Source organism: Canis lupus, chromosome 20 (genome assembly GCF_011100685.1).
Source record: "Canis lupus familiaris isolate Mischka breed German Shepherd chromosome 20, alternate assembly UU_Cfam_GSD_1.0, whole genome shotgun sequence".
NCBI classification, from domain to species: Eukaryota; Metazoa; Chordata; class Mammalia; order Carnivora; family Canidae; genus Canis; species Canis lupus.
Window position 1 is genome coordinate 10,620,516 of NC_049241.1, and position 14,138 is coordinate 10,634,653.

General features: G+C 38.5%; 1 protein-coding gene across 4 annotated transcripts in view; it reads right to left on the minus strand.

Moving 5' to 3' along the window:
- Window positions 1-14,138, minus strand: part of GRM7 (glutamate metabotropic receptor 7) — an 834,441-nt gene that overhangs the window by 320,257 nt on the left and 500,046 nt on the right. For all 4 annotated transcript variants that reach the window (XM_038565782.1, XM_038565780.1, XM_038565781.1 and 1 more), the window contains exon 5: window positions 7,677-7,817. In XM_038565782.1, coding sequence (XP_038421710.1) covers window positions 7,677-7,817 — 141 coding nt within the window. The remainder of the gene's footprint in view (window positions 1-7,676; window positions 7,818-14,138) is intronic.

The window sequence follows — 14,138 nt, forward strand, 5'->3', positions numbered from 1 at the left end:
TTAGGACTAAGAAACTCATGTGTTGATTTATAGAAACATCTACTAACTCAGGACAGATTCAAACCTACTTATACCAGGTGGCCCAAGGTGATAAAACATTTCCCAGTATTACTCAAATCCTTCAAATTACCAGGGTGAGCCCCTGAGATCATGGACCTATTTTCATGGCTGACCTTTCCTGTTTGAGGACAATGGTTACATATCGGATTTCAGACTCTTGCTCTGTAATTATTAAAGGCTTTGCTACAATAATCCTACTTGGGTGTGTACCCCTCTGGGTTACAATGTACTCTATCCCTGACTTTCAGCTTATCAGCTACTCAGGAAGTTAATTTCCTTTTCATTGACTTTGATCCCTTGGCATCATAGGGTAGATTGTAGTATAAGCCCTAATAGTTTTTTGTTTTTGTTTTTGTAATGCAAGTACCTACCTTAAGCTTTGATTGCAGAGGCATCCTTTATGGAGAGGGCTATCTTTTAACATATTGCCAGCCATAGGAACACATAAAGAGTTCTGCGGACCTTTCCCCAGTGAGAGCCTTTTATTTTAGATCTTGATAGATGTCAATAATGGACAATTTGGGCCGCTTCCCTTTTCTCTTTCTGCACTTTAAATTCCCACTACTGTGTTTTCAATCTCATCAAGAATAAGCAGGTGAAACCAGAGCCCCACCTTGGCTCTCAATTAAAATAGAACCACAAGGCCATGAGCATGTTCTCTTTTTTACCCACCACCCCGCTAGTTGGCCCCAGGTGTGTAATCTCAAGGTCTTGTAAGTAATAAACCTTTTTCAAGGTTTCCTGATGATTGTTGCAGAAGGTCTTCCAAAAAATAAAAAAACACAAGGACTTGTCCATTCATAACACTGGTTGAAACCAGGGCAAAAACAGTAATACCCTAGCCTTTCTGTCATGATTCTGAGACATTTAATACTTACTTACTATTATTTTTTAATGAATTAAAAAATATTGTTTTAATTGATATGGTTCCACTTCCCATATAGACAGAAACCAGCCATTTAGAAAGGAGGTAGGGGCAGACATAAGGGTGATGGTAGCAAGAGAAACAACAACCAATATCTTGATTTCCAGAGGTAAGTCAGAATAAAATTTTAACAAAGAACATATTAACACAGAATTCCATAGTGGTTGCTACATGCAGACTAAATCACAATGAATCAGCCTTGAATTTGTATGTAAAAAAGCACAAAGGTATAAAAATGGTATTTTACATTGCTTCTCATCAAAAGGACTTCAAAAAGTCAGAGTACCAAAGGGTTAGACATTATCTGTAACATTTTGATGTGGATTCCTCAATTATGCTGAGTAAATTAGGTGCTGCAACAGAACATCTATATAACAATTAAATGTCAATTCAGAATAAAGTAAAATGGCAGGAAAAATTAATTAGTATAGTCATAAATGCTTTTTGCACATATATTCTCAAAGCACTTGACTTAAGTGTTCTTCCTTTGTTTTGATAGACTTGTTAAATTATATAGGCTCCAATGCACCTGGGCCTGGGTCCTATGTGAAATGGAAGAAAACTTGAGAAATACATGGTTTATTCATTTTTTTAATTTTTTATTTGTAATTTTATTTTTATTTTATTTTATGATTATGATTATGATTATTATTATTTGGTTTATTCATTAACAGCATTTCTTAAAAGACTTTTTCGGCTCCACCCTAAAGTGACCTTTACTTAAACTATTAGCTTTGAGAAGTGAGGTGAAAAGAAAAAGACAGTTTAAGGATTCCCCCAAAATGTGAACATTTACCAGAGTATGCTCTTAAGCCTCTGATTTCTTTCCACAGTACACACTGATTGATTAAGGCTCAAATAAAAATCAAATTTGCTTATTGTGTGACTTGCAAGCACTAGCAACAGAAAACAATGTTTTGTTTTGTTTTTATTTTTAAAAATGTCATCAATTTATTCATCCTCTGTCATCTCAAAAGGAAAACAAATCTTTGAAAGTCAAATTGTCCCTTCATGGGATGATAGATTTCTAAATACTGAGTTCCTTCTGTTCAGTGAAGAGGTAACTCTGATGAACCAGTATCCACAAAATGGCATTTGGCGGAAGAGTAATGTTAGTTAGACAAATGTTCTATGTAAGTCGTAAGATATGACAGAGTGGTAATTTTTATGAGCTGCAAGAGGCAAGCACATTCAGATTTTCAGAACATCCTTCGAAGTTTAAAAGATCGGTTTGAGAGCAAAGACCTTAGGGATGCTACCAACCACATAAAGATACAGCATGTCAGAGATAAATTGTACAAAAGTTGGCACATGAGGTGTCAGTCAAGTCCAAGGCTCATGGGTGCTTGGATACATACTCTACATCTTGGCACTGAAATTCTTTAAGCCTTGAGTTTCATATTCCATCATAGCATGAAGTTGCATGCTGTCTATAATTTTTGATGCCTCATTATCACTGTGCAATGTATACTCCAATGAAAAGCTCCTGTCTATACTTTATGCCTACTCAATTTCATAGCTTTATTTTTCCTGTTAGAATTTGATATATACCCTGATTTTCTAAGCACAAACATGTGACAATAGGATCTTCATGAAACCCTCACGGGCAACTGCATTCAGCTCCAAACAGCAGGTGATTGCTGCATTACTGAGTATTTATTATTTTAAAGATTTTATTTATTTGTTTGAGAGAGAGCACACCAAAGGGAGAAGGCAGGCACTTAACCAACCGAGCCACCCAGGCATCCCACCATTACTGAGCTTTAATACACCAGTGTCATTTTAGATCCTCTGTAAGTTATCTAATACAATCCCAACAAAAACTTAAAGTGGAAAGACTTATTACTCCCATTTCAAAGATGAGAAAAGGCTTTGAAATGTTAAATAAAGTCTGGTCTCTCACAGGAGCATTCAGGGATAGCTCTAAAACACAAACCCAGGCCTCTTTCATGCCAAAAACTGGTTTCTTAAACATTTTGGTAGAGTGATTTTCTGGACTCCAAGATGGCCTCAAATGCCTTTTTCAGGGATATCACCACCTGTGTACTTTTCCTTCTTTCCTTAACCTTGGTACTGCCCTAAAAATGTGTCATTCCCAAAAAGATCATATTTGCAACTGGTCCTTGTGTCAACAATATACTAGTAAACATTAGGAATAAACTAAACATATTTAGCCAGTGGGATGGGAGCAGGGAAGCACAAAAAAGAAAATCACTTCTGATCTTTCTGCCCCCAAACAACAAATAGTCTGAAAGTATATACTTTTAGAAGTATCAAGAGGGACTTACTTTATTTTGTAACGTATCTAGAATTTACTTTATTCCGGAAGTATCTAGAAGAACTTACTTTATTGTGTATGTAAGTACCACTATGTCCCTGACAAAATGTAGGTCTAATATGAAACAGTATAGTATCTGTCAGAGTTTGTGTTTTCTATGAAAACTTAAACAGGGGATCCCTGGGTGGCTCAGCAGTTTAGCACCACCTTCAGCCCAGGGCCTGATGCTGGAGTCCCAGGATCGAGTTCTACATCGGGCTCTCTGCATGGAGCCTGCTTCTCCCTCTTCCTGTGTCTCTGTCTCTCTCTCTGTGTCTCTCATGAATAAATAAATAAAATCTTAAAAAAAGAAAAAAGAAAAAACTTAAACCACCAAAGAACTTAACTACATGTCCTCTTGGGGGATGGCAGTCAAGATAACCCATGAACAGGATGAGTCAAAGGCAAGTCTTAGGCTGTATTAGTGAAAATTGGTGAAACACCAGGGAAGGTAGGATAAAGAATGACTAGCTCTAAAGGTTAAAAGAACTAGGAATTGGGTATCAAGCAAAGTTGGACGTTCTTAAAATGCTAAAGACTATGGCAGCTTTCCTTGTTTGAAGGAGATGAACACATGCGTTTAAATGTTATGGGTAATTTATATATGAATAAGAATTGCCTGGTTGTTCAGGTAAGTTTCTATAAGAATTCAGGCAGATCAAGCTCCAAGCTAAATTATGAAGTATACATAGTTTAATAATATATCATGTTTTTCATCAGTTATTCTTCCTTCTATGACCTTTTACCACCTTAGCTTCTCAGAACTCACTGCTGTTCCCTAACTGCAGAAATTTGCTCTCTCTAAATAGTATGGAACCCACACCTCATCTTCAAAGCTTGTCTGGCCAGGTGATTGACTCATCAGCCGTCTACTTGGAGCTAATATATAATAAATACCTCATTATGGCTAAAAAGGTTATGTAAAAAAAATATAGAAAAACAAGTTGGCATTTTATTTTATGCCCAAATCCTAGGAGTTTTAAGACTTTTCTTATTTTTTAGCAAAGCCCAGTCAGAGAGAGATTTGTAAGGTGGGAGGCTCTCTGCAGTCTTCAGAATATCCACTATCTATGCTGTCTAGAGCCAGACTTGCTGTTTGTAATGCCAGACTTAGCCTGATTCCTCATCTGGAAATTTCTTTCCAATGTGACTGTTATTTTTATGTTTCAATACCTGGTTACTTGGGATGCCTGGTTGGCTCAGCGGTTAAGCTTCTGTCTTTGGCTCAGGGTGTGATCTCGCAGTCCCAGGATTGAGTCCCACATCAGGCTCCCTGCGTGGAGCCTGCTTCTCCCTCTGCCTATGTCTTTGCCTCTCTGTGTCTCATGAATAAATAAATAAAATCTTAAAAAAAAAACCCCGGTTACCAAAGCATCTTTCCTGTTTATCATCTATATCCTTAAGCCCATCAACACTTTCCTCTTCCCATCCATTCTTTTCCATTATTAAAACTTAATTTCTCACCATGGTTTCAAGAACTCTTATCAATACAATTCATTCTGTAACTTCTCTATCTCTTCCTTCACTCTAATCTAACAAATCTCAGCATGCTTTTTCTCTGATTATTCCACTTCCAAGTTGAAGCACATAGTTGACTCTTGAACAACGTGGTGGGGGAGGGGTCAGGGTTGTCAATCCCCTCATAGTCAAAAATTCACCTGTAACTTTTGACTCCCCATAATTTTACTGTCTACTGTTGAAAGGGGGTCTTACCAATAACACAGTTAATTAACATATTTTATATGTTATAGGTATTATTCACTGTATTCTAATAAAATAAGCTAAAGAAAAATCTTAAGAAAATCATGAGATAATACATTTATAGTGCTAAATTTATCAAAAACAATTGGTCTAAGTGGACCAACTCCAATCCATGTTGTTCAGTGGTCAACTGTTCTTAAGGGTCAGAGTCTTTAAAATAGCATTTTGTGAATACTTCCACATCAGAATATACATTTAATTGGATTTGGGAAATGGCAATACAAGAAACAAATATATGACCATTCATGTACTCAAACCCAGTAACAGGAATAAGAGACACAATCATAGTAATATTATTTATCTCCACTCAGTATGGCACATCTTAACAACTGTGAAAGTGTTAAGGAAGGAAAGAGGGCAGAGGCAATGTTTAAATGATTTTGGGTCACAGATAATTTAGTAAATATGATTACAGATTTTTCACATGGAAGGAGTGGGATACGAAAAAAAAACCCTTTGTATATTTTTGAAAGATAATGATTTGGATAATGAACTTGAGTTTTTATGAACCCCAATTCATGATGATCAGCATGAAAATGCAAATACAGGTAAAACCATGGTGTTAAAACGTTAAAAGGGTGGGGGCTTTGTCTTAGGACAATCCTAATGGCCACAAGACAACCCATTCCAGCTTCTAGACTCTACAAAACACAAAATGTCAGAAGGAATCAAAAAACTGTTGTCATCAATCATATAGATACTTCTAGTATACCTGGATGTTCCTTGTCATATAGACAAATTATCCAGATGTCAAACTAATTTTTTTCAGTTTCCTCTTGAGAGCTTTGTTTCACCCAGGCCTAGTCAACATTGAAATATTTTTTTTTCATCCCTCCTTTCAATATTATAAACATCACATCCTTGAAAACACTGCTGCTATATACCATGTCATAGAGAATAGAGTTCTCTGGTATTGTAATGTACTGAGTTATTAACCTAATCATGTAACATCGATTTTGTATCATTACTTTTAGTCATAGCTCTGTTCCTAGCTTATTTCTCATTCACAAAAACACCTTGAGAAAAAGCCTTAAACTTAAGCATCTTTATACCATTTGTGATGTTTTTAGGACCATAGTTTGCATGTATTCCTCAGTAATAAGTGTTTGTCAAATGGGTCAATCTAGTGTATCTGGATGACTAATATTTAAAGATCCACACTGCAAAGATAAACTATGTATCAGTATATTTGACATGAGTCCCTCTTCTGGATCATTCAGAATAATATTTTAGGGTTCTGTGGTATTTCAAGGTCATCACTACAAATGATAAAGACTACTGTAGTATGAAGTTGGGTACTGCTATATAATCTAGGGCTAGGTGATATGATAGTAGAACACATCACATGCTTCTAGAACTACCACCATCACCACCACCACCCCCAGCCCTGGTTCCAGTATGCTTAGGGTAAAGACCAAATTCCACATATGTACCCATACAGCTTATTCCCTGTCCACATCTCTGCACCAGTAGCCTCAGCTCACACATTCATCCTAGCCACTGTACTTCAGTCAGGTAGTTCTGTTTTTTATATCCTCAGAGGTACCATAATTGCTCCTGCTATAAGCCCTTTGCCATGTTATTCCTCCATGAGAAATTCTCCTGTCTGTCCTTCTCTCCCTTACAAACTAGCCAATGCCTACTTGCACCTCATGGAGGTCTTTTGAGACAGTTCTGCCTCCAATATAAGTGAAATTTCTTGGTTATATATGCATATATCCCTCAGGACACTTATAACAGTTTATAATTATGTATTCATCGAGAGATCACAAAAATAATGTCAGTTTTCCCCCACTGAGCAGCATGAAAGCTGGGTTTTGACCTGGCTTGCTTACCATCAGATCATGGACCTAGAATTGTTCTGAAAAGGAAGGAGTTGCTCAATAAATACTTGTAAATGCACCAGTGAATGTTTAATTTTGTCTTCTGACTACTTCATATATGCACATATATATGTATTGGCTTACACATGTCTTTTAATTTGTAATAATTATGCAAGTTTACCTATGTGGCTGCCTACATATTTTTTTTAAGTAAACTCTAACTCCACTCATGACCCTGATATCAAGAGTCACATGATCTAATGACTGAGCCAGCCAAGTGCCCCTTAAGTATTTCTAAGCATATTTTAAATAGCAGATGACTCATTAACTTGCATGTTATGGAAATCCACTGGAATTCTCATTACTCTAAACCCAAGTATTTTGTTTCTTTAATCAAATAGACGGTATGGTCCATGATAACAGTCAAATCTGGTGCTGATAGGGGATTTGCCAGATTTTTGTCTATGTGAAAATGAATTCATACTCGTAGCTAAAACATGAACTAATATTTATCACTGAGAGCATTCAAAGCAACATGACCCTTTTGAATTCCAAGAATCAATGAAAATGTCAATTACTGATAGATGGACAGGCAGAAAAGAATACAATTTTGTCCGTTCCTCTCTTGTCCTATAAGACTTATGCTCCTGTTCCATTTTCTGAACAATCTAGTAAAATTCAATTTACTTTTTCAATTTGTCTCCAGCCAAGCTTCCTTCTGTCAGCTATGCAGACATTTCAATGCTGGCCACGTAGAGTAACAGGAGAAGGACAACTAGAACGAAATTACCTGTGCATTTGCGATCTGTGTCTTCCTTCTTTGACCCACTAATCGTCAACTTGCAGTTGAAGTTTTCCTCCCAGTATTCGGCAAACCATACATTTCTTCTGTTGTTTTCAAGTGTGCGGGATGTAAAATAGGCATCAAACCCTAAACAGAGTTAAATGAAAAGGTCATTGCTTGTGGGGCATTGCTGGAATGTTTAGAAATAAAAATACCAGTGACTGGGTTTTCTTTATTTTAGTAGACTAGATGCTCTTTTGTGGCATCAAAAAAAAAAAAAAAAAAAAAAAGAAAGAAGAAGAAGAAAAAAATATTCTAGTGCACTATCCTATGGCTAAATCCCTATTTCAATAGGTCAGGCAAAGATGTGACCTACAAATGACATAGTCACAATGACCTTAGAGATGACATGATGATCACAACATGTCTTGCATCTCTAGTGATGCTAGACCAGGGACAAAGTGTCTTCCTCCTCCTCCTCAAGATAATAATTGATCATTTTGGTGCTTACTATGGATAAGATTCTGTGCTTCACACGGATTCTTTTATTCATCTCAACAACCTATACAGCAACCTCTATCATTCCTACTGTGCCATTGAGGAAATAGAGGCTCAATGAAATAGAAGCATGCTCAAAGTCAACCCTTAGGCCGATTCTGTATTTCTATGTGAGCTACTGACCTGTGAATATCATTTTAACACCTCCTTTTCATTTAGAACATCCTATTTTGTAATTGATATTCTAATCAAAATGGAAGTTTCTGAAACAGCCACAAGTAAATCAGAGTCTAACATAAAGCTCACTGCTGCTCACTGAGTGCATGGATGAGAAACTCAAGAGGCCAAGTCTCCAGGAAATTCCTTGCTATGTATTCAGGAGTGCAGCCTTCAAGGTTCCAATGGAGTCACAAGGTCTTAGGAGAATCAGACAGGAGTCGGTAACATGAGGCTGGGCCTGAGGCCTAGCTTCACTCATCTCCCTAAGTCAGGGGAACATGAGCAAGTGCACATTTCCCTCATCTTCCTTTCATCTTTCTGCAGAAATGAAGTCAGCGCTACCTCCTTCCCCTTCCCTCACAGCACCTTGAGGCTTGTGAAAAGATGCTGGAAACTTACAGAGTTCAGGGTTAACCACAATAGGAGATGGACTTGGTTTCACATTATTTAAATTACCCAGTTTTCCCTTCATTTTAAGGCCATAAAAAATAGCTGCAGACTCTAAACTTCATGAGAAGGGCATATCAGATTAGCTCTATTCATCACTAAGTGGCCAATACTAAATTCATGGCCCGACATATATTAAACCTACTATAAATGGAAAATATGAAATAAGTAAATGAGATAGAGTAAAAAGAAAAAGAAACATAAAGCACAAGGCATTACATAATGTTTTAGGGAAAATAGAAGTATTTGGCATCTTTTAGGTCATTTTCCAGGCTTTTGTCAGTACATGTGGGCCAATTGTCCTTGTATATGACTACCTTAATGGATTTGAAAGTAATCTGGCTCGAAGTATGCATAACATAATATTCCTAAGCAAAGGAAACTTCTGGGGGGGAAATATGGATGAGTCCCCCTGTTTCCATGAACACTAAATGCATGCATTCAGTCATGTATATACGTACACCCAAACATGGTGACTGGTGATGAGCTTTCTCTCTTCACCATTTTGCCTCATGTTCTCCCCTCCCATCTGGCCCCCCCAAAACACAAATTAATCAACAGTGGTAGATTGTGACAATGGTCCCTGATTAGACCATGCTTACAGGGCTTTATACCCAAATCCCGCTTTATGAACCGTGCCCTTCTCCATGGGGTATTGACAGCAGTGATACATGCAGAGGCTGAGAAGCGCTGGGCTCACTGTGGCTTGTTTTTGTGGAATTCTCTTTCTTGGAATCCAGCTGCCACACTCTAAGATGACTGACAGGAGGATGGCAGATCATGTGGAAAAAGCCCAGTCAGTTTCTGCAAAATTTCTTTGGACACTGCAGCCTTCCAGCAGACTGCAGGTGAACCACTTAGCTGAGACCAGCTTGAGTCACTCAGCGGTGGTTGTTTATGAAGCCAGTAACATTTGAGGTAATTTTTAAAGTGGCTAGACAACTGAAACACTCCTTTATCACAGCACCTTGAGCCTCTCTCTGCCCAACACCCCAAACAACATACCCTTCAGGAAGAAGTGCCCTCAACAGAACAGTCGAAGTTTCAGAAGTAAACTCTTCTGCCACATGCCACAGGTCTGAATTCCAAACCTCCTCAGAATAGGAACTACCAAAATGGATCAAATTGTAGCAAGGATATATACATGCCCCAGCTCAGAAGAAAATATCTTTAAAGAAAACCTCATTATTGAAAAATGTCTATCACTTCAAAACACCTCTCTCCATCCTGTGTCTGCTGGAAATGCAAAAGCCTGGTGAGGAAGTAAGGATTAGTTTGAGCTAACATGTAGGTAGGTGACCATGGAACATTTAAAAGAAAGGAAAGCAGCAGTCAGAATTTTCTTCCATTCTAAATGAGAACAAACAGATTTTGAGAAAGCAAGCAGGCACTGGGAAGGCTGTATGCACTACAGCAAAATGCAGAAAAGGAGCAGGATCTCTGAACCACCACCCCTGTCCTTTTCACTCATATATATAGCTGGTGCTTAGTGGCCTCCTCATCCTCCTCCCTGTGGGCCTGGTGGCTACCTTCATCTATAAGCCGGAATGGCTCTTGCTTCCCAAGTGCTTATATATATATATATATATATATATATATATATATATATATATAAATTTCCTGAGTATCTCCTAAGAGGCAGATTCTGAGGTCTGGGGTAGGGGCAAATATGCCACGTTTTTTAACAAACCCCAGGTGATGATCATGCTGCTTCTACTTTAAGAAGCAGGGCTCCAGGGTGAATCTTGCATTTTAACACGTGATACTCTACTGTCCATACTTGAGAAGCAGGATTCTAGAACAAATTCTAAATTTCAGTAGGTGGGACTTGAGCAATTCCAGCCCGATTTGTAAGATCTCAGTATTATCACCCTCTCAGCCTCAAATTTATACCTTGGTTCAGACGAGAGGACCTTTGCTTTGCTTCTATAGTTGAGACATTTACTTGGCACCTGGCTCAGTATGGCAGGAGCTTTGCCTTCCCATCCTATTGCCTGTAGATGGCCCGGGAAGATAGAACATGCTGCAGAACTTGCCGGTGAATTTTCCTGATGTGCTTGCTTGTCTGTGTACTCCTAAGCATTGCTGCTCTGGGTCCCTTTGCAGCCTCCAAAGCTGTTTCTCATCTGTATGCCCTGTGATCATTCTGGGCTCTCCAGCCTGGTATTTTAATCTAGTTGCTGTGTTTTATTAATGTTGCTGAAAAGGTAACCTGAAATAGCCCTGTGTCTTCACTTCCTCCACTGAAGGTCCACGGACCCTGAGGGGAAAACTCAAAACTCTTAGTCAAGTAGTAATGCAGCATATATTTGCTTTTGAGTGGTTTCCTGGACACCTCAACAGTTTGTTGAGAGCTGTACTTCCTTCCTGTCAGTAAGGAAGCCACATAGTGTACTGGTGAACACAGACATCAGACACTGTCTGGGTCTGACTCCAACATTCGCATTTTCTACCTGTATAACTTTGAGCAGATTACTCAGCTATTTTGTGTCTCAGTTTCCTCATCTGTAAAAGAGGATTAATATTAATATCTACCTTAGTGTTGTTAGAAGGATTAAATGAGCCATTATTTGTAAAGTACTCAGCATTGTATCTGATGAAGTAAAATACTGTTAGTTGTAAAATAACCACATTCATCCATTAAATATTTCTTGAGCACTTACCCTGTGACAGGCACTATTCTCTATACTCACTAATCTTGGGTTAAAACAGATGGCCCCTCAGCAGATTGATAGGTACCCTGGTGAAGAAGATAGATTTTGGCAAGTATCATTTAAATAAATATAAATTTTTTTTTAATTTTTATTTATTTATGATAGTCACAGAGAGAGAAAGAGAGAGAGGCAGAGACATAGGCAGAGGGAGAAGCAGGCTCCATGCACCGGGAGCCCAATGTGGGATTCGATCCCGGGTCTCCAGGATCGCGCCCTGGGCCAAAGGCAGGCGCCAAACCGCTGCGCCACCCAGGGATCCCTAAATAAATATAAAATTATACCTGTAATGGTTTCTATGGAGGAGGGATACCTAATGTTTAGGGAGCACACAAAGAGAAATAACTGTCTTAGAGTGCCAGAGAGGGCTTCCTGGAGGGAGTAAATACAGATGAGAAAAGGAAAAAACGGGTTTTAACTGGAAGTGGGGGAAGTAAAGACACCGGGCATTTATTCAGATGGAATAGCATGTGCTTTGTCTTAAGAATATTGAAGTCAAAAAAAAAAAAAAAAAAAAAGAATATTGAAGTCACTGAGCATCTCCTATGTATACATAATCTAGACTTTCTCCTAGAATTCTAATAAATCAATGGCATAAATGGTAATGTTAATGAATGAATAAATGTATAAATAAGATATTCTTGTGAGCAGATGTCAAAATCTTTGTCAGATTTCCATTTGGTCATACAAAAAAAATTGCACTAATAGTTACAATTACAAAGATAACAGATCCATTTTCTCAATGAGTGTCACATAAATCCTAAGAAGTAGGTACTAATCATATCAACACTTTTGAGTTAAAAACTAAGGCTGAGAAAGAAATTTGGACCCAAATCAGCCTGCTTTGAGACCCTGGTTTTTAGGCCCATACATCGAGCAGTGATTCACACACTTTGGTGGGAATCACAGTCATTAGAGAGCTGATGAAGAAAACAGATCATGGAGGCAGATTAGCCCTATTGTTTTCCCCTTAAGTTTCCCAGGAGATTCTCATATTCCAAAGATCGAGAACCATGACTATAGTGCATTGCTGTGGTCCACTTATTACCCCACCTCTTCTCTGTAACAAATGTCCTATCACCAAACTACTACATCAAACATCAATTCCACTAGGCAACTGGACAGTTCAATAGGTGGAAGAGTAAAACAAATTTTTTTTAAAGATTCTATTTATTTATTCATGAGAGACACAGAGAGAGAGGCAGAGACATAAGCAGAGGGAGAAGCAGGTTCCCAGCAGGGAGCCTCATATGGGACTCAATCCCAGGATCCTGGGATCATGACCTGAGCCAAAGGCAGACGCTCAACCACTGAGCCACTCAGGTGCCCCATACCTCTGCTTTATTAATAGATAAGGAGTTTCTGCTATGGGGTGGTCCAAAGCTTTCCATCTAGCTGCAGGCACTAACCTGACACTCTTTATCTGTCATTAAAGTTGCTCTAGCCTAGTGATTTTACCTTTTTTTTTTTTTTTTTTTTTAAGTAGGCTCCACACCCAGTGTGGATCCCAACATGGGGTCTGAACTCACAACCCTGAAATCAAGACCTGAGTCTAGATCAAGAGTTAGATACACAATCGACTGAGCCACCCAGGAGCCCTAACTGGTTGTTGTTGTTGTTTTAAGGAATAAAGTATTTAATACAAGATGTGCAATTAATCACCAAGGTACAACAGGATCAAGGGTAGAAGCAGAATGTAGAATAATTCTCATCTAATAATATATGTATACAGGCTTGTATAGGTGTATTTCAGCGAATTGAGACTTTATTCCTATTCTTACAGGAGTTCAGAAAAAAAGTGATCTGGACACACATGCCTTTATATTGGTTAAATTATCAGAGTTTTAAAATTTAACCCAAAGGCACCAAGACCAAGGTTTCAGCTGACAGAAAACAGAATAAGAATTATGTTAAAAGAGAAAGGTCATTCTTGTATGTAGAGCTGATGAAATTCTTAGTATTAAATTATTCCTTTTGTTGAACAGATTATTTTAATTTCAGAAATTAATCTACAGGTGGTTCTATGGCAAATGTCTCACTGGGTACATGTTGAACAAAATTCACATAACCTTGGAAGTAAACTTAAAACAACATGGAAATAATAAGCAGGGTTTTAGCTGGCATTACAACCACATTTATATGGTTCTTCCTTCTTTAACTGGGGTGCTGCCCTCAAATGCCCCCTGAAGTATGTGGCGGAGACAAGAGTGTGCAAATCAATAGACACATAATTCTTCCAGGGCAGGATGTTTGGGAGGTGACCTTTCCAGCTGAGGAGGAAGAAGCTCTCACAAGTGTGTGGCATGAGAGGAAAGCTATCAGAGTGTCAAGAGGGGGTTAGAGGACACAGCTGCCTGTTCAGCCAGGGTGAAGGGATGCTGACAGATACTAATGTGGCTTCATGCAGCATAAGAGAGTGAGCAGTAAGTAGCCCTGATTGCTGCTTTAACCACACAAGTCATGCATTGCGGGTTAGAAGATCACTGTCAGCCTAAATGGCAGGGAGCACCAAAGGCCTCCTTCTACCAGCCCTAATGGAGAGGCTCTTAGCTCCTCCTGAGCCACCTACATTCTACATTCCACTAAGGAAGGA